This window comes from Mytilus edulis, chromosome 1 (genome assembly GCF_963676685.1).
Source record: "Mytilus edulis chromosome 1, xbMytEdul2.2, whole genome shotgun sequence".
Lineage (NCBI taxonomy): Eukaryota > Metazoa > Mollusca > Bivalvia > Mytilida > Mytilidae > Mytilus > Mytilus edulis.
Window position 1 is genome coordinate 77,579,965 of NC_092344.1, and position 20,162 is coordinate 77,600,126.

Sequence of the window (20,162 nt, forward strand, 5' to 3'; positions counted from 1 at the left end):
CAATTTAATCCCTTAGCTAGAGATGGATTACGCATAAATCGTGCGTGATCAGTCTTTTAAAGGAACAGAATGTCAACATTGAAAATGAAACAAAGGTAAATCATTTGATTGACTAATTCGATCGACAAAAAATATTCTTATACAGGTAAAAAATATGATTAACATATATTTTTAATCTATGATATCAAATTAAATAGACCTAATAAAATCCAATTGCACGATTTCGCTTAATCTATTTATATCTATATTTGTTTATATACCTTATATGGTCATTGGAGGTTTTACGAGGTCAACTCGATAGTTAACTAGATGGCGTCTAGACTAAAATACACAGGAAACGAAGCTACAAATTATCGATCACATGCTCTGTAAATTATTTATTTTAGACTTTTGATAATTTTGATAAATGTTTTACATTGATATCAATCAAATGTGAAAATTTGAGTCAAATCAGTGAACATGAAATTGACAGCTAGTGCCCCTTTAATACCAGTGTTACAAAAATGAAACTTTATATTTAAACAATGACAAACCTTACATTATTATAATTATGTTAATTACACAGGTAAATGACAATATTTTTCGATTGATTGGTTCCTTCTTCAGGGAGTCAAACAACATCATGTAGAACAATTCTGAGGTCAAGTTCTTTCAATACTGTTACTTTATTGACATAATATATTTAACTTAAGAGAGCAGGTTCTATTCTGATTCAAGTTGGTTCATTAAGGCTGGCCTTTTAATACAAATACTATCTCGTCTGTACCATGTTTGTTTGTGGCTATACATTTGTAGTGCCCATTGTGTTCTCTTTCAAAGCTTATCACAGTTAATCCAGTTTTCGTTGGTTCAACATTGTGGTATGTGGTCTGACAAAATTAAAAGTATTTTACGAAATAATTTAGGCATGTAAATATATTACAAAGAATACAAAGAACATGACTGTGTATGTCCCATTTCTGGATTCTCGTCAGGTGTTTTTCATTAACGTGTGTGTCAATTAAAGATTTCAAAGTTTGACATATATTGTAAAAGATCTATACTATAAGAATTTGGTCTTTTCATGCAGGGCTTAAACAGTTGTTTCATCAATTGTGTATTGTTGACCTCTATATTTCTTTTGTGTTTTTGTGTTGGATTGCTGTCTCATGTACATTCCACAACTCCCTTTACGAATATGATAAAAGTTCAGTTGCAAAACTTTTAATGATACATTTTGACTTAATTTAAGGTTCAACATGATTTTTTTTATAAAAGCTATAGTATATTTTATTCCTACCGTAGTCAATATACTAATTCTTGGATATGGATTTCCTATAACTGTACAGGTAACATTAACTCTCTGATTGTAAGTAATTATTTCTGGTGCAGTATAATTCAAAACTTTGGGTGCAAATTCAACTGAAATAAAAATCAAAACGTGATAGTACTATTAGCATGACAAGCTTCCGTTTTCAGTAAAGGATTGCAATTGAATCTTTTGTCTTATTATTTTCTGATATTCGATACAATTGTGATGGAAATATCCATGTTATTTGCTACACTTTTTCTTATTTGAAAGAAGACATTATTTATCATACAGAAAGAAAAAAAAATCACAAATACAGAAACACTTGTTTATGCTGATTATTTAAAAATAAAATACCTTTGATAATTATCTGGTAGATAAATATGTATTTTGATAAGAAGCAAAGTTAAAAAGGCAATACACAAATATCGAAAAAAAGACCAATAAGGGATGAAAAAAATATGGTATCTCATTTCTCATTTTTACTTTTAGAAAGAATTTACTAAAATCAGAGACATATAATACAATGTATTAAATAGCACTGCTAAAATCTATCTTTTCATTTTATTTTATAGATTTTATCGTTCTATGTAGGGTCTCAAATATCCTTTCACCTGTAGAAACCAACCAAATGGTGGAATGGGTATGATATGTTAGTAGATGTTATACAAGACCATATATTTACAATTTCTTTTAGTAAAATTAAATACCATACTGTTATATAGTATATTACATGTTCAAGGGTTTAGAAAAAAAAATGCTCCCATACTACCATAAAACAGCTTTTTACTAATAAGTATAAAAAATATCGTGATATGTCAAACTTCAATCAATTCAAGCCTCGACACAGTGTTTATGTAGAGTTAACATTGAATTAATCGCTGACTGTACAGTTTCTCGAGAATCTCATTCATTAAAAAAGGTATCTCTTTTTTTTTAATATTGAATGATAGAATCCCATCCCCAATAATCTTAGACTTGCCTTACCTGTACCAGTGTATAAAATATCCCAGTTGTTGTCTTTTTGTATCTTGTCAAGATTTCTAGTAGGATCAAGGTTATGTTTCCAGCACATTTGTAATACTTTGTTATAGCTAATCGATGCACAAGTATTGTCAGAATGACATAAACATGCACATTTTATTCTCGTTCCTTCAAAAGGTCCCTCAGCATCTACAGACTGGTCATACTTAACAGTAGCAATTGAATTGTAATAATTTGAATGCATGTCTAATGAATTAGTTAATAAATATTGCATCTTAAGTAAAATCAAGTTCATGTTAATAATCCTACCAAAACTTATGTGTAATTTCATTGTTATTTTGTTTTTTTTAGTATCAGTACTTGAATGTGAAACTGATACCTTCCAGAAGACTAATATATGTTTGGAGCATTCTCCCATAATGCAGTTCATTTTCATAATTAGTTCATTGATAAAAGTCTTCTGACGTCTATTTATCTAATGGTTTCACATATGATTTATTAAGTTTGTGTTGTTTTAATTAAGATACTTTTATACAAATAAGATTTGAGTTTGACAGCTGACAACTAGAATATTTGTAAACATTATTCGATAGGTAATCCTGCACGTCATTAGTTAAGGGTTAAAATATGAAGTTGAATAATAGGGTTGTACATACATACAAAATTATCAATGATTGGGATGTATAAACCTCATTCAAAAAAATCGAAATGAACAAGTTAGTCTGAAAAGTAGAGCAATGTTGCTTCTCTCCTGGCGCCAACTTTTCTGCTTATGTTTTAGAAATTAAATGATATCATTTAATAAGGGGTACTACAATCAGTTTGTAACATGAAATAAGATATGAAAATGAAACAATGAAAAATTACCCTGTAACAATATATCGTCCGCACTAGACGTTAAACAAATTACAATCATTCTATCAAATGTTTATAAGTTTTATCAAAGGTGAGATTTCGTGCTCCCACCTTCAATGCTGTGTTTTTACGTATTTTTCATATACGGTAGTTTTATTGGTTAAACATTTTACAACATAATTTCATTCTACGGTTGAGCTCTACTAATTTTGCAGATTTATGACATGTTTCAAGTTTCTAGTTTTATTGAACAAATCTCAGACAAAACTGTGTAATATGAGGCACCATGAAATACACATATTAATGAATACAAAAATAAAACACAAGGTACCTAAGTTGTTAATATACGATTCTTCACAATTAGGAAAGGTCAAAGTGCGCAATAAATTAAGTTTTGTTTTCAATAAGTTTTGAATATCTTATTTATGAAGATATGAACCTCATATGATAGTGTTTACGTATGGATTTCCTCACAAATAATGGATATGTAAATCAAAGCAAGATAACTTTGAACAGATGGCACACTGGTAATTTGATTTATTTTTAATTGATTGTAAACGCGGTTTGTTCGAAACTTAACAAATTGTTGATGAACCTTTAGCAAGAAGTGTATAACTAGGACTTTTTCTAAAGGTCAGTATAGACAATTTCAAGGTGAAGATATTTTGATTGGTAATTATAATTTAGTGTACTTTCGCAAACTGAAACAATTACGTTCCATCAATAAGAGCATTACAACAAACATGACCAAAATGACTCAAAACAAACATAGTAAAATGCAAGTTTTGTCAATAATATTGAAAACCGCTATATATATATATCTGGCCTTTGTTAGTCTTGTATGATTTTTAATTTTAGTTTCTTGTGTATAATTCGGAGTTTAGTATGACGTCCATTATCACTGAAATAGTATACATATTTTTTAAGGGGCCAGCTGAAGGACGCCTCCGGGTACGGAAGTTTCTCACTACATTGAAGACCCATTGGTGGCCTTCGGCTGTTGTTTGCTCTATGGTCGGGTTGTTGTCGCTTAGACACATTCCCCATTTCCTTCCTCAATTTTATATAGAGAAAATTTCACAGGGACACACTTTACCAGATTGAGACATAACCCCCGTTTCCATTCTCAATTTTATTTTGTCATTTTAATATGTTGAGTTAACCTTTTTATAGCTTATCATACTGTATGTGTTTTGTTCAATTGTTGATATCCGTATCGTGGCCTATCGTTGTTCACATCATTGTCATTTTGAATTGATGATGAGTGTGCTATTGACAATCATTCTATTTTTAATATGTACCACCTTTGACAAGTATTTACTATGACGATATATTTTCAATTAAGTTCTCGTACTATGAACAACAAAATGTATTTCCGTAACCTATGTGCTTTTTACTACAAAATTATTGTATTGACCCGTGTATGTTATTTTATTTAACGCCATTTCGTCTAACGTTATAGTTTTCTTTCTGATATCTCCCATTTTTATTAATATTGCATTTATATTGTGTCATAAAGCAAATTTATTCGTTCAGTGTTGTTTTTTTTTTAGTTTCTTAATATGTTTATTTGATTGAGTTATAAAAAAAAGAAAATGTGTTATAATTGCCAATGAGTCAACTTTCCACAAGAGCCGAACATGACACAGTAATTAACAACTATAGGTCAACGTACGGACTTTAATAATGAACAAAGCCCATACCGCTTAAGCCATTTCAATTGATATTTCATAGTGTGTCTTTCTATGTTGTAATGTGACACTACTACTTAAGGTAATGGTGCAGGTTGGTGCCGGTTAAAACGTTTAAACCCGCTGGGTAGTTTGTTTGTACCTGTCCTAGGTCGGAAACCTGTTGTTCAGTTGTTGTTGTTTGTTGATGTGGTTCATATGAGTTTCTCGTTTTGTTTTTTATATAGATGAGACCTTTGGTTTTCCTGTTAGAATTGCTTTACACTAGTCACGTTGGGGCCCTTTATACCTTGCTGCTCGGTGTGAGCAAAAACTCCGTGTTGAAGGCCATACTTTGAGCTATATTTTTTACACATTGCGACTTGGATGGAGGGTTGTCTCATTGGCACTCATACCACATTGTCTTATTTGTATTCATGATATATGTCCATACTTTGACTCCCCCTTCTGACAGTAAACCTTTAAAACCCTTGCTTTAATAATGTCACATTCGTTTAGAATTTCGGGTGTATAAACACCTAGCTACAGCCGATCTAAATGAGGGCGTTTCCAGAATTTCTGGTGCGTACGATGCTCTATTAACACTTAAACAACTCATTGAGGGGTCGTATGTGGCATGCTCTAGGGAAAATATGTTCCCCTTTTAAACATAAAATCACTTTCCAGTTGCAGTCCATAATAACATCGCCTCTTCATCCTGGTCGATGTTCTAGTTAAACCTATACGTATTGTTAAATGTTAATTTGCGTTTGTTCCAAAATACATTTAACATTTGCTACTGAGCGTTAAGCAAGCGAGCAAAAAATAATCAATCCATTAGTTTGTTGTGATCGCATATGATGAAAAAATTTTGTTCAAATGAATTTAAGACTATTTAGAACAATTTTAAACAATCAATAACATACTAGCACTTGTTTTTACCTTTAATGTTTTTAAAATTTTAAACAGTTCTCTGAAGTTTTTAAGACATTGTAGTGAATTAAATATTATCAACCCAGTTCTGTAACTTTGTTTTACATGCTTATAAAAATATTTTCAAAAAATCAGAATTGTACATATATAGATATAAAAAGATGCGCTATGAGTGTCAATAAGACAACTCTCCATCCAAGTCACAATTTGTTAATAGTAATGGCTTACACCAAAAAGCAAGCTATAAAGGGCCTGAAAGGATCTATGCACCTTTTACTTTTCTGTTACTACAGGAATTCGAAAAATTATGAATGAAGTTAAAAATTAATTAAATGTAAAATGGTCAGTTTAAGAGTAAAAATGTCTTCATTATACAGAGAAGCATAAGATAATTCTATGTTAATTTGAGTGTCTGTTTATCACGTGATTAATCAATTTGTCCATAAGGAACAGATGTAGCTGCTGGACCTTTTGATGTTATTATTTCCTCATTGACTTTGCTGAACATGACTCGATCCACCACACTATTCCGTCGGACATATTTGCCTGCTTTAGCTGAAATAAACAATGGAGAAATTTTGTCAGTAGTATCTCATGTTTAAAAATACATACGAATGAATGTAGATTTCTATAACTAACAAAACTCACAATAAAGGCGCATTTATTAGTGTATAAATTTGAGTAATAATGCGATGGTATATAGTGAAGTATGCTGGTGGAAAAACTATGTACGATGACTATTGTGGTATTTCAGTGTGCAATTCACAACACTTCAGAATGTAAAGGCTCTTTAATATACATAAAAGTTGTTTTTTCTTTTGTGTGCAATTTTCGAATCATAAAAATTGTTCAAGCAAATTTGGTATCATACGTTATCTAAAGATGTGGAAAAGGATCTTCCAATACAACCGTATTTAATAAGATGTTTACAGATGTAAATGTCTGGGTTTACAGAAGGTGTTTAGTCAATAGTGGAAATGTCTTCTAGTTCCAACATATTTTATGTTCATAGAAACTACTCTTGTGTAATACAGTTAGATGTATGCTGTTTTATTAGGTGGTAATTCAGAAAAATATTTAGCTAATAAATGAAAAATGAAAAAAAGTCCTTGAAATAAGAACTTGTTAGATTTTTTTTAGGACTTGTACAAGTTGTTTTTCTTTATAAAAAAGTCATTTAAAATTTGAAAGTGTAATTATTAACAAAACTTCATTTGTACAAATATAAATGTTCACTAACTATTTCCAAGAGCTTTCTGAATATTCTTTCCATAAAATCTCCAAGCAATAAACACAATAAGAGCTGTCAGTATTATAACAGCCAGAACAAGTCCAACTACAAGACCTGTATTATCTCTCCTGAAAAATTCAAGTTGTTTATGTTTATTGACTGAAAACAATGTAATAGCAGTTAATATTGCAAAATGATTGAATATGAACCAGTTGAATACCGTGCGGTGACCAATAGCTGTTGATTTCTGTGTCATTCGATCTCTTGTGGAGAGTTTTCTCGTTGGCAATCGTACCACATCTTCTTTTTGATATCTAGTACTCTATGTCAGTGTCAAAGCTAGGGCTGGGACTTGGAAATAATCAAATATTCACACTTCTTTTTTATATATAGATTTCAGTTTTATTTGAGTATCAATAGATCGCCATCCTCCTCTTGTATATGTACACCAAAAGGAAAACGAACATCTCTTTTTCCTAGGTTAGAAATATAGGGGTCTTTAAGGAATACAGGATGCATTTCACTGTTAAGGGCATACGATATAGTTTTGATCCCGTATTTACAGTTTGATGACAATTTTCATGTAGGCTATTTTTTGCCTGATTAATTCAAATGTGTAATAAAAAAGATACCTCCATGTGTTACTATTTTAGTTAAATGAGGTCGAAATTATGTATATTTGCTGAAAATTCGGATTTGTGGCCGTATTTTCCCTTTCGAAAGAAAGACATAACTTTTTGGTTTTAAAAGATAAACACAAATTGTTTTTTGTTAAATAATTTGTAATTTCTGTATTTTACAAGTATCCTAAAAACAATTATGCCTATTTTTTATGCAGAAATAACTCATATTTATCAAATGGTCATGAATTGAGAAAAAAACGTCATTTTTTTGCTGTATATTTATCAAAATTAAAAAAAAAAGCACTATTTACAGTTTTTAAAATTTGGTCCACATAATCTCCCTGCAAAATGAAACAAAATGTCGTTTTAAAACATAGGAGTTCATGCACTCGTTTTCAAATTTAATCAGTTTGAATGATAAAAATCAGTCGAAAAATGCATCTTTTCCCGATAACTCATAGGTTTGACGTCGCGAAAATAACATTTTACGTTAGCAACGTCATTACCTCCCATGTAACTGTATCGTATGCCCTTAAATGATGTATTCCAAATAAGGATGTTTCATATCAAAATAATGTTCTTAACTGTTTTAATGGCTACAACAACAATCTATTTCCGAGAGTTTTATATAAACATGTACATAAACTGGACAACTGAAAGAAAATATTTAAACGTTTAGTACATATAATACCTTTAACTCTACGAATTTTAGCGTCAAAGACATTCCGTATTGTCTAATTAGAGGCATAGTCCTCAACAGAGTTCATCAACAGTCTGATCCTAACTACTTTACTATTTCTGGAGGATGTTGCTTTATTCTGTATATTGATCAACTCGTAACGACAATAATGATTTTTGATAATGCAAAATCACTTCTAATAACATATGCTACATGTATATATTTTTACAGTAAGTTATGCACATTTGATCAATGTTCGAAGAAATTGGCGGCTATATCTTACATATATCGTTAAACGACAGGAGATGTAACTAATGACAGTCACTTTTGCTGCAAATAAGGTTTATTGGAGAGTCGATATAAAGATAAGACATTTGGATTTACATGAATATTTTCATTACAAATCATGGTATAATAAATTATAACACATATACACATATATACATACCCTGATTTGGTGTCTTTTACTATTTTTAGGGTGGGTGCAACGACCAATGTTGAAGAACCAGCTATTGATGTTTCTAAAGGTGTTGACGATTTAGTTGTTCCAATCTTTTTGGTTGGACCTGGTGGTATCTTGTGTGTATGTATTGGTTTTGGTGGTACTTTATGTGTATGACTAGGTATTGAATTGGTAGAAATGCCTGGTAAGTTAGTTTTCTTGGAAGGTATGTTTGGCATTTTGGTGGGTAAGTTTGGCATCTTCGATGGTAAGTTTGGCTTCTTTGTGGGACCAATTGGTTTTTTGGAGGGCAAGTTATGTTTTTTGGTTGGTAAGATTAGCTTCTTGGTAGGTGTTTTCTGCGTAGCTGTTGTTGTTACTTCGTCATATACGCATAATGGGAATTGAATAGTTGCATCCCATTTACAATGTACCAAGGTGTTACATTTGTTCTCCTCCTCTCTACAAAAATACATAGCATAATATCACTTAAAACATATATAATATTTTCGTATTTTCTAACCTTCTCTGATTTACCCTACATTTTATTGTTTTTCTATCTCCTTCGACAATATACATTTTTTAAGTGTTTTTAATTTTGTGTTTAAATTTCTAGTAAATTCTTTTTCAATTATTTACTGGTATGTAGGCATTTTCGTTGTTTTTTCGTTTGAATTGTTACCACTTTGTCATGTCGGGCATTTTATAGCGGAATGATTTTTGCTCATTGTTGAAGGTGCTATAATTGCTTGAACCAACATTATTTGCCTCATTGTTAGATTGTTTTCTCAAAAACGTTATACATCATATCTGTTTTATATTATTAACTAAGATTCATAAATATGAGATATATTTGTGTATTGTTTTCTCTTCTTTTGTCTTTGTTATTTACTATATGCTATTATATTGAATAGTAGAAGGAGACATTCAAACAAACAAAAAACAATAATGACACAAAGTGTGCTAAATATTGTAACAATTAACCCTATTATGTTTAACAATGTTACTTCAGATTTATTATATTTGACTCACATTGCTTGGCACGGTACTTTACAGGGAAGTACAGGTGTTAATTGTTTCACTTCTGTTAGTTTTCTAAATAATGGTTCATCTAAAGAGAAAATATTTTTGCAATTTATTGATGTCATCGTATTCGTAGCCCTGAGTAAGTAAGAAAATTAATCTGAGTTTATTATTTGAAAACAATATGTCGTTTTTTTAAGATCCAGTATCACCTATTAAAGGCCCATTCGCACCGTTCTCTGACATCATAATTATGAATAATAATCTAAAATATCACATACTATTTTATTCACTTATGTTTGCACTTTTGTGTGTATCTGAATGACACTACATCTATGTGACAGTTGTTGTTCATTCGCTTGATGGGTTTTATCATTTGATTTCGCCATTTGATTAGGGACTTTCCGTTTTGAATTTTCCTCAGAGTTCAGTATTTTTGTGATTTTACTTCTTACTTTATCAGTAGCTGCTCGAGCAAATAGAAAATATCAGGAAGGTCAGATGATCAAGAGTCTTCCCTCGTGATAGTATGAACAAAACTCATTGAATTTCTAGCGAACTGAAAACAACACTCCCTCTTAATTAGTTGGATATACAGACATAACATTGTTGAGTAGCACCATTTTTCAAGCATTTAGATGTATGCATTTAGTGATTCGGTAGATGCCTGTATTTTAAAAATTTGGTTTCCGATTTTCAAGTTTTGTAAGAAAAAAAAGAAAATATGATAGTAAAACCAAACACCAGTGAATGTAATCACTCCATATCAAAATTAGCATAAAGCTAAATGAATGTATTTTGGCACACCACGTTTACTACATATATAAAATTAACACGTACAGTAGCATGCTGAATGAGGGAAGTTTGTAGAGTTGGTATCATCAAACTGACTTGAGCACTGATCAAAATCTACTTCACAGTAACACGGACATTGACATGAAAGCTTGTCCCCATTAATGCACTGGCTACATTTAGCATATGTAATGCCACACGAATCACATACCTGTAGAAAATTAAACATACATTTAAAGTGTAAAAAACGAAATAGTCATTTGTAAAGAAGCAGCTGAAGATAATAGTTATTCTTAAAGGGTTTCCTGTTCGTCTGATTTTTTTTTTTTTTTGTATTTTCTCCTTTTATTTCCATTGTTATGCAATATTATTTTGATTGCCAAATGCCCAATTTAAGATCATAAAACACCAATGAGACAACAAAAATCACAATTAAAAAAAGTCAACAGCACAATGGTCAAAAATCAATTGTGTGCTAAACGAACACTAGATACCAACACAATATAGCAAAACTCAAAAAATAAATTTTAAAGGGAGAAGTCCATAATACTGAGATATTTAAACGTTATCAAAAAACGGAACGAGTTAAACACGACTCCTATTTCTGACTTTTTACAAGCATTCGCTGAGGAAAACGGTTGGTTGCATCTGGTTCTATAGCTATCTTAACTTTATTTTTATGGCAGTCGTTATGAGTTCTGTTATAAAGACATAATAACAAAAACAGGTCAAAAAGATAGGTTCATGTGATTATAATTTGGACCAAAAACTGTGTAAAAATACATCACAGACATGACACACAACAGACTAATGAATGCAAATATACATACAAATACGTCTAAAAAAGACGCAACAGTTTTGTAGCAGAGAGACAAATTTAAGACGCGAAATTGAAAGTTCACAATAAGAAGTTGAACTTATTTCTTTTGTATGAAAATTAAGTTCTTAATCGATTTATTGCCAATTTCTTACGCAAGCCAAGATATATGAGATATACTGAATGTCTGTTGCATCCTACATTTTAGTACGATGAAAAACACTTTGATGATGCGGTTGATGAGTGTTTCTCGTTCTCGTTTTTAATATAGATTAGACTGTTAGTTTTCCCGTATGAATTGTTTTACACTAGTAACATTTTAATGCCTTTATATCTTGCTGTTATGTGTGTACCAAGGCTCCGTGTTGAAGACCGTACCTTGAACAATAATGGTTTACTTAATAGATTGTGAGTTTGATGGAGAATTGTCTCATAGGCACCACATACCTATATCTATCTAAAAAGTGTACAACTGAATTGATAAAGTGTTCATAAATTAAAAGATCTATGACGATAAGAATAAAGATGAAATGGTGAAATAATGATATTATTAATACAAATAATTAAAGAAGATATCAGAGGGGAAATCAAAATTCAGATGTTGAAGAAAGATTGAAAACACCATGCCCTAAAGAAAACAACGAACAGACAAACAACAGTCTACAAAACACCATGCCCTACAGAAAACAACGAACAGACAAACAAAAGTCTACAATACTAAGTACTCAATTAATATACAAAAGCAAAAATTAAGTACACAAACAGTAAGAAGAAATCGAGTGTTCCTGAAGGAAAAACAGTTAATGTTAATACCAAACAGTTAAAATCCCACATTAACAATCTCATAAACCACCATTCAATGAATTTAATGTGTTGTATCACAATAAAGCGCACCAGTCAGTGCTTAGGTAAACTATGATTAACAAAACGGATTTTTTCAGTACCACTCTATTTCATTGATAAATTATAAAGAAACTAAGGGTCTTACTTTCAGGCGCAGTTGTCCTCTGATTATTTATTCTCTTACGTCCCCTATGGTCTCTTCGCGACTCTGTATTCATACAGCGTGTCTTTCATATGATTGGGATTGAGAGTTCTTGATGTTTTCGCTTGTCGGTCCTTCCTCGACTAACAATTGTATTGTCTCCTTGACATTTCTAACTATTTCAAGTTTTTTTACATTTAATATTGTGTATTTCGTCATTTTAATTTTTTATTATAGTAAAACGTTTAAATACCTCTGTTTGATGTTTTGATTCCGTACATTTATTTTCACCACGCCCATTGACAACTAATATAAACAAGTTTGTCCCATTTACCGCTCCAATCACATATTGTCTACATACATCGGCAGCTGTCACATCATGTTCTATTACTGGTATTTGTAACGAGTAAGATAACTCATGGTTACCTTCTGACATACTTGTACACCAAACTTGCTAAAATATACGAATAAAAGGTGAAATGTGATATACACCGATGTACGTGTATCAAACAATTACTCAACCAAAAATAAGATACCTATAGATATTTCGCTATTTTAGGTCCTTTAATTGTCATATACTAAGTAGTTCATCGCGTGTTTAGGTCTTGTTGTTCGTTGGCTCTTAAAGGTTTTTGGTTTGGGTTAAAGTGTTCCCGGTTAAAGAAAATCAAAATATACGCCTCCGATGCACGAAATATTACTATTATTTTCAAATATAGTAATACAATCTTGATATACTGGTACATCATACTCAATATATCTGATCATAGTTAAGTGATATTTTCATTTGCGTACATTTGAATTTACTTATTCGAATAAACTAGCAAATTTGCAAATATTAACAATATATGAATCAAATTTTTTTTATACCTTTTTACTCAAATTTAGTTTTACTCAAGAGATTATTCACCCAAGCACTGTTGAAACCCATGGCCATGTTGTACATAGATTGAAACCTGAACAAGAATTGATGGTTCTATGTTCCAAACTAGAAGGCCTTTGTGATCTAATTTTATTTCAGACTAAAATTCATCTAGCACATATAACAATGATTAAACAGATTTTGTAATGTTTCCCATTAATCATTAAAAATCATGCTTTACGACGATGTACTTACAAATCTACACTGATATTTTTTTACGAATATAAAATTTTCATAAAACATTTACTGTGACGCTATCTTTTTTTTATGATACGATTTGACCATATAATGCTAGTATCACGCGTTAACATCATTCTCAAATTTCCTTGAATATAATACCTTAAGAAGTTTTTTTCTAATAAGCTGTGAAGCTAACCAAGGAAATTTGTGTGTCAGATGGGAGGTATATTTTCCATTTTGTCTCTCTGTTCCAAAGGTTAGAAAATATCTACAATTCATTATAATATTTTTTAAATGCATACAATTTTAAATGTTAATAAAAGCAATAAATGATTAGAGTACTTTAAAATTATTCCAGCAAGGGCTTATTATAAGTTTAAGCGTTCTGTAGCTTATAAACAAAAGTCTGTACTAAGTCAAGAATTTGACTGTTGTTATTCATTCGTTTGATGTGTTTGAGCTTTTTGACTAAGGACTTTCCGTTTTGGATTTTCCTCGGCTTTCGGTATTTTTGTGATTTTACATTTTGATAGATGTTCGTGTTTTGCCACAACTTTAAGAGTATTAAATATGGAAAAACTGGGAAATGACAGTTGATACTCATTCGTATGATGTGTTTAAGCTTTTGATTTTTTCTATTTGATTTGGGAAAAAGTAAAATCACAAAAATACCGAACTCAGATAAAAATCCAATCGGAAAGTTCATAATCACATGGCAAAATCAAATGACAAAACACATCAATAACGAATAGACAAGAACTGTCATATTCCTGACATGAACCTTCAAATGCAGAAAATGGTGGATTAAACCTAGTTTTATAGCGCTAAACCTCTAACTTTGTCGACAGTCTCATCAAATTCCGTAATATTTACAATGATGCGTGAACTAAACAGACATAATAAATAAATAGTCAAAATATGGGTACAGCAGTCATCATCGTGTAACAATTTTAAACGTACTTTCCGTTTTAAATTTTCTTCGGAGCTCTGTTTTTTTGTTACTTAACTTTAGTCCGTTGCTGATTGTCTTGTGATCCATGTTATTGGTTTGCTTTTTCGTAGCATTAAAGCTTTATTTCCCTTTGTTTTTAAATTCAAAGTATTTTCTAAAAGATTTTAAATAGAGCACATTTTAACGCATCAAATAAATACAAGTATTAAAATTGAGAAAGGAAATGGTGAATATGTCAAAGCGACAACCACCCGACCATAGACCAAACAACAGCCGAAGGCAACCAATGGGTCTTCAATGTAGCGAGAATTCCCGCACCCGTAGGTGTCCTTCAGCTGGCCCCTAAAATATGCATAATAGTACAGTGATAATGGACGTCATACTAAACTCCGAATTATACACAAGAAACTAAAATTTAAAATCATACAAGACTAACAAAGGCCAGAGGCTCCTGACTTGGGACAGGCGCAAAATTGCGGCGGGGTTAAACATGTTTATGAGATCTCAACCCTCCCCAAACATGTTTATGAGATCTCAACCCTCTCCCTATACCTCTAGCCAATGTAGAAAAAGTAAAACAATAACAATACGCACATTAAAATTCAGTTCAAGAGAAGTCCGAGTCTGATGTCAAAAGATGTAACAAAAGAAAATAAATAAAATGACAATAATACATAAATAACAACAGACTACTAGCAGTTAACTGACATGCCAGCTCCAGACCTCAATTAACTGATTGAAAGATTATGTCTTCATCATATGAATATCAGGTACAATCCCTCCCGTTAGGGGTTTAGTATCATACTATCATAAAATATATGAGAAGAACATAACCCGTGTCATGCCAACAACTGTTTTTTTTAAGAAATAAATGTGTTTAGTTCCGATGCAAAGACCCTATCAGTGAATCAATGTTAAAGCCAAAATATGCAATCTTTAATGACCTGACAACAGTATCGTAACTATATCCCCTTTTAATAAGTCTATTTAAAGGTTTTGTTAGTTTCTGAGGAGAATACTGACATTTTTGTGCTTTATAAAGAATATTTCCATAAAATTTTGGATGTGAAATACCTGAACGTATAAGATGTCTGCATGTTGAGTTATATTTACGAATTATTTCCTTATACCGGTGATAAAATTTAGTAAATGTTTTGACCAGTTTGTGATATCGAAAACCCTGGTGTAATAATTTTTCAGTAATACATAAATTTCTCTCGCTAAAATCTAATACATTGTTACATACACGAGCGAATCGTACAAGTTGAGATATATAAACACCATAAGATGGTGACAAGGGAACGTCACCATCTAAAAATGGATAATTAACAATAGGAAATGAAAAATCATCTCTTTTATCATAAATTTTTGTATTAAGCTTCCCGTTTATGATATAGATATCAAGATCGAGGAAAGGGCAGTGGTCATTGTTATCATTAGCTTTATTTAAAGTAAGTTCTACAGGATAAATTTCTTTAGTATGCATACTGAAGTCGTCATTATTTAGAGCCAATATATCATCCAAATATCTAAAAGTATTGTTAAATTTTTGTATCAAATGTTGTTTTGATGGGTCTTTGCTAATTTTAGTCATAAATTGTAACTCATAACAATACAAAAACAGGTCCGCAATAAGTGGTGCACAGTTAGTCCCCATTGGAATTCCAATAACTTGACGATATACGGAATCTCCAAAGCGAACAAAAATGTTATCAAGTAAAAATTCAAGTGCATAAATAGTATCAAAGCATGTCCAATTGACATAGTTCTTTTGTTTATTGCTACTAAAAAATGATCTAAAAGAGTTTGAACATATGTACTCGCATTCCGACTTTTTAAATGCCCAGTTAATTAGGGATGTGAATTTTTTCTTAATAAGAATATGAGGCAAAGTGGTATATAGGGTAGAAAAATCAACTTTGAACAGATTCAAAATCACCAATATATGCATGCAATTTATCAAGTACTTCCAACGAGTTTTTGACACTCCAAAAGTAATTAATTCCACTATTTTCAAAGGCCTTATTTGAACAATTTATTATCAGGTTTTTTATTGTACCAAGTGTACTAGTAAGTAAAACAGACAATTTAGTAGTTGAACAATGGCTGGAAGATGAAATAAATCTATATTTGTAAGGTTTTTTGTGCAGCTTCGGAAGCCAGTACATAGTTGGGACTTTCATTGTGTTTGGTTCTGCTTGTAAAGAAGTAGCTAAAAGTTTATGTTTGTTACAGATGTCGTTTTCTGAAAATGAAGTCAGTTGGAATGTTGGTGAATTCGTGATTTCCTTTTGCAGAACCTCTATATAAAATTTACGTCAAACAATAATGATATTATTAGCAGCTTTATCAGCCGGGACAAAAACAAATTCCTTGGCTAGTTCTGTTAGTTTATTTTTGATACGCGAAATAGGGTTTTTATAGTTTTTGTTGAGGGTAAAATGTTCTTTAAAATGTTGTATTCGAATATCAACTATCTTCATTACTGAATTAAAAAAAGAGTCCAAAGATTTTTTGTCAGCTTTTTCCCGTTTTACCCATTTCAAACAGTAGGCGCGGAGTGAGTCGTTGATGATATTACGACACTCATTCCAGTTAACAGTTGACGGGGGACGATATTTAGGTCCTTTACTGAGGAATGATTTTAATTCTCGGTCGCGAACGATGTTAAGGTCTCCTGTTATAACATGGGAAATTGGTCCATAGGTGTATTCTGAATTACTGCAATTACACGACATAGGTGTATTTTCAGTGATATTTACATCTTTACACAATTGGCTATAATTAAACACATATTTTCGGGTAGATTTCTTGTAAATATAACAAATGAGAGGGAGTTCAGTATTATCAAAATATCCAGGAATTTGGTCTTTAACAGAATGGTCGTTAAAAATACCGGCAATATTTACAAAATCAAAACCTTTATTGACATACTTTATTTTAATAAAATGTTTTTTATGATCTTCAGGGCGATCAATTTTAGGAAACAGTTTAGAATAACAATATGCCATTATAATTTGGACAATTTCATACTTAGGACTGTAATATGAAATTGTGTTGCAATCCTCTAAAATTTTATTTAATTTATTTATAGGTAAAGAACAAAGCTTGGTTAACAGATAATGTCTGCCGTTGTTTTTTGAAATGGAAATTAGGTCCGAAATATTTGTATGGTTGGTCCGAAATTTTCTTTGATTGCGATTTTTTCTGCGTCCATGAGAACGATTTTTACGAACAGTTTTAGAAACTATATCCAAAATGTTAACAGAATCGGTTCTTGATATATTGCCAATTCCCATGATATTATCATTAAGACCGAGAGGGTAGACTGTCTGTAATTTTTTAATCCAATTTAATTCATTTATTTTTCGTGATCGTACAAACTTGGAATGAGATTCACCAGGCTGCTTATTTACTACTTCTAAAGGTTGAACTGTTAAATATTTAATAGGATGACTGTGCTTCTTAAGATGTTGATAAATGATACTTTTGAATTTATTGGGTCTTTTAAAACGATACAGGTGTTCTTGCGTGCGTTTAGATAAATATCGCCCAGTTTCACCTACGTACTGAATACCGCATCCCGGTTTGTTTCATGTGAGTAAATAAATAATACTGTTTGTTTTTCAAGTAATATCAGTTTCAAAATTTAGAGAAAATGTGCGACCATTAAATGTGGACCTTACTGTATTGTTGGTGGAAAGACGGGGACACGTAAGTCATTTTTTGGCATGACACTTATCGATAGAAGGGTAACCACGATTTTTATTGTAGGTTTGAATAAAGGAAACTTATTAATATACTTCACTTTTCTAAAATGATATTGTTTATTTACCCATTGTTATCCATAATATGACACTCTAAACCTTTCATTGTACAATCTTCTACCTACAAAAATATTAAAGGCAAATGTCCAAAAAACATCGATACTTTTTACTGACATTTTAATAATATTTTTATATAAGTATGTTATAGATTATACTGCTAATACTGATGTGTCACCAATGTTGTCTTTATTGGCATAGAAAATGAAATGTTAAGAAACTATATATATATATCCTAATAACAAATCATATTGCTATGGGTAAAGATTCGATAAATTTCTCTATAAAATGCCATACGTTTCCCTATACATACATACGTTATTTATTAACATAGCTGTTAGTTGACTATGTGTTAAAGTAGCTCCAACAACTCCCTGTAATGATGAAGCAGCACCTGTGTCTTTTCTATCACTGAAACAAATGTAACATTTACTGACAATACACCAACTTGAGAATGAGAATTAGAGATAAAATATTGGAACGTGTTATTTGAGTTCAAATTCGAAAGTCTTTAACACCCCTCCTACCACAGACAAATCATATTACTATTCATTCAAAAACTACAGCACTATCATTTATATTTCCACTTGTTGCAACTTGCCAGAATAGAAAAATAAAATGATAAGTTTATCTAACAATATTAACAGTCGTGATAATATCGTTGTAGCTTAGTTGTCTCAATTTTGGGAATTCGTATGTTTTATCACCGACCTCGTCAGTCCAAAGACTTGAACAGTGGTGTTTGCTTCTTCACCGCAAACCACGCCGCATTATTAACAGAGACCAGGGACTGATCGACTCGAGTTAGCAAAGTGTGTCTGGTTAGGTTGACATGTTTACCTAAGAACTATTATTTTGTAAATTGCCAAACTAAAATCCAGTTCATCGTCGTGTCTTGTTGTAGGGTGAATATCCATATTAATTAACGTTATATTATCACCCTGAATTTGCATTTAACTTGCCACTATACTTTAAACATACTTGGTGCATCCTTTTAGCAATAGTAATTTGTATCTGCATAGGAACCTTTGAAGAAGAAAGCCTATACCCAAACACTTGTCATTTATAGTCTTACATATTTTCAGAGAGAGCTCTGCTTAATATCATAACATCTTTTGTAGTAAATTCACTGATTTTTCCAGATGTAAACACAATGTCTTGAAATCTTGCTACACTTTTCTTGTACCTGAAAATATATTTCGTTCGCATATAATTTTTTATATATATGTATCTGACGAAAGAAAAGTATACGTTGAATTCTATAATGTAAGCTAGATAGAATCATATTTGTTCTACAATCACTACAATTTCATTTTTATCAAATAATTATTTTGTTTTAAACTCAGTTGTGAATTTTGTTTATGTTTTGGTTGATATATCATTTGCTATACTTCTACCATGTATCTTCTGTTGATTTAAACAAATGAACGTTTCGGTTCCGTGAAATATTATTTTTTCAAGATATTTCTGAATTCGTTAATAAATGTATATTTAAATTAAATCAAAGATGACAGAAATACAACTAATAAGCCAGTGACTATGATTGTTCAATAGACTATATTCATATTACATACATTAAAATCCCGAGTTTATAATTTTTTGACAGGTTACCTTTTGTGGTAGGAAATTCTGGTAGTCGGACAAGTAAGACATACTAAGAGAAGTTAAATAAGGCTAACAATCGGTGCAATTTGGAGGGAAAATAACTGTTTAATCTGGTTTAGTTTTTTTATACTCGACTTAATCATCGGAAAGCAGTGTATTTTCCTTTAAATTGCAACCATCGTAAGCTTAAATCTACTTTTTTAACTGCTCTTACTTGACCGAGTACCAGAATGTCCTACCACAGAGTAGGCAACATGTCGAAAAATTATATTCTCCGTAGTCAAAAGGCGGTAATGCAATCTTTACCAGTTAAATTAAATTTAAAAAATCCCTTATGGCCGTTTATAAAATTTTCAA

The 20,162-nt window shown here is 31.2% G+C and overlaps 1 protein-coding gene across 1 annotated transcript in view; it reads right to left on the reverse strand.

The window, feature by feature from the left end:
* Positions 1 to 6,077: 6,077 nt before the first annotated feature.
* LOC139484126 (VWFA and cache domain-containing protein 1-like) overlaps positions 6,078 to 20,162 on the reverse strand; it is a 29,206-nt gene continuing 15,121 nt past the window's right edge. The window contains exons 15-24 of the mRNA XM_071267883.1: positions 19,276 to 19,386; positions 18,518 to 18,611; positions 18,212 to 18,264; positions 13,584 to 13,692; positions 12,576 to 12,776; positions 10,569 to 10,731; positions 9,738 to 9,816; positions 8,712 to 9,167; positions 6,971 to 7,089; positions 6,078 to 6,285 (exon numbers count right to left, since the gene is read on the reverse strand). Of these exons, the coding sequence (XP_071123984.1) occupies positions 6,158 to 6,285; positions 6,971 to 7,089; positions 8,712 to 9,167; positions 9,738 to 9,816; positions 10,569 to 10,731; positions 12,576 to 12,776; positions 13,584 to 13,692; positions 18,212 to 18,264; positions 18,518 to 18,611; positions 19,276 to 19,386 (1,513 nt within the window). The 3' untranslated portion in view covers positions 6,078 to 6,157. The remainder of the gene's footprint in view (positions 6,286 to 6,970; positions 7,090 to 8,711; positions 9,168 to 9,737; positions 9,817 to 10,568; positions 10,732 to 12,575; positions 12,777 to 13,583; positions 13,693 to 18,211; positions 18,265 to 18,517; positions 18,612 to 19,275; positions 19,387 to 20,162) is intronic.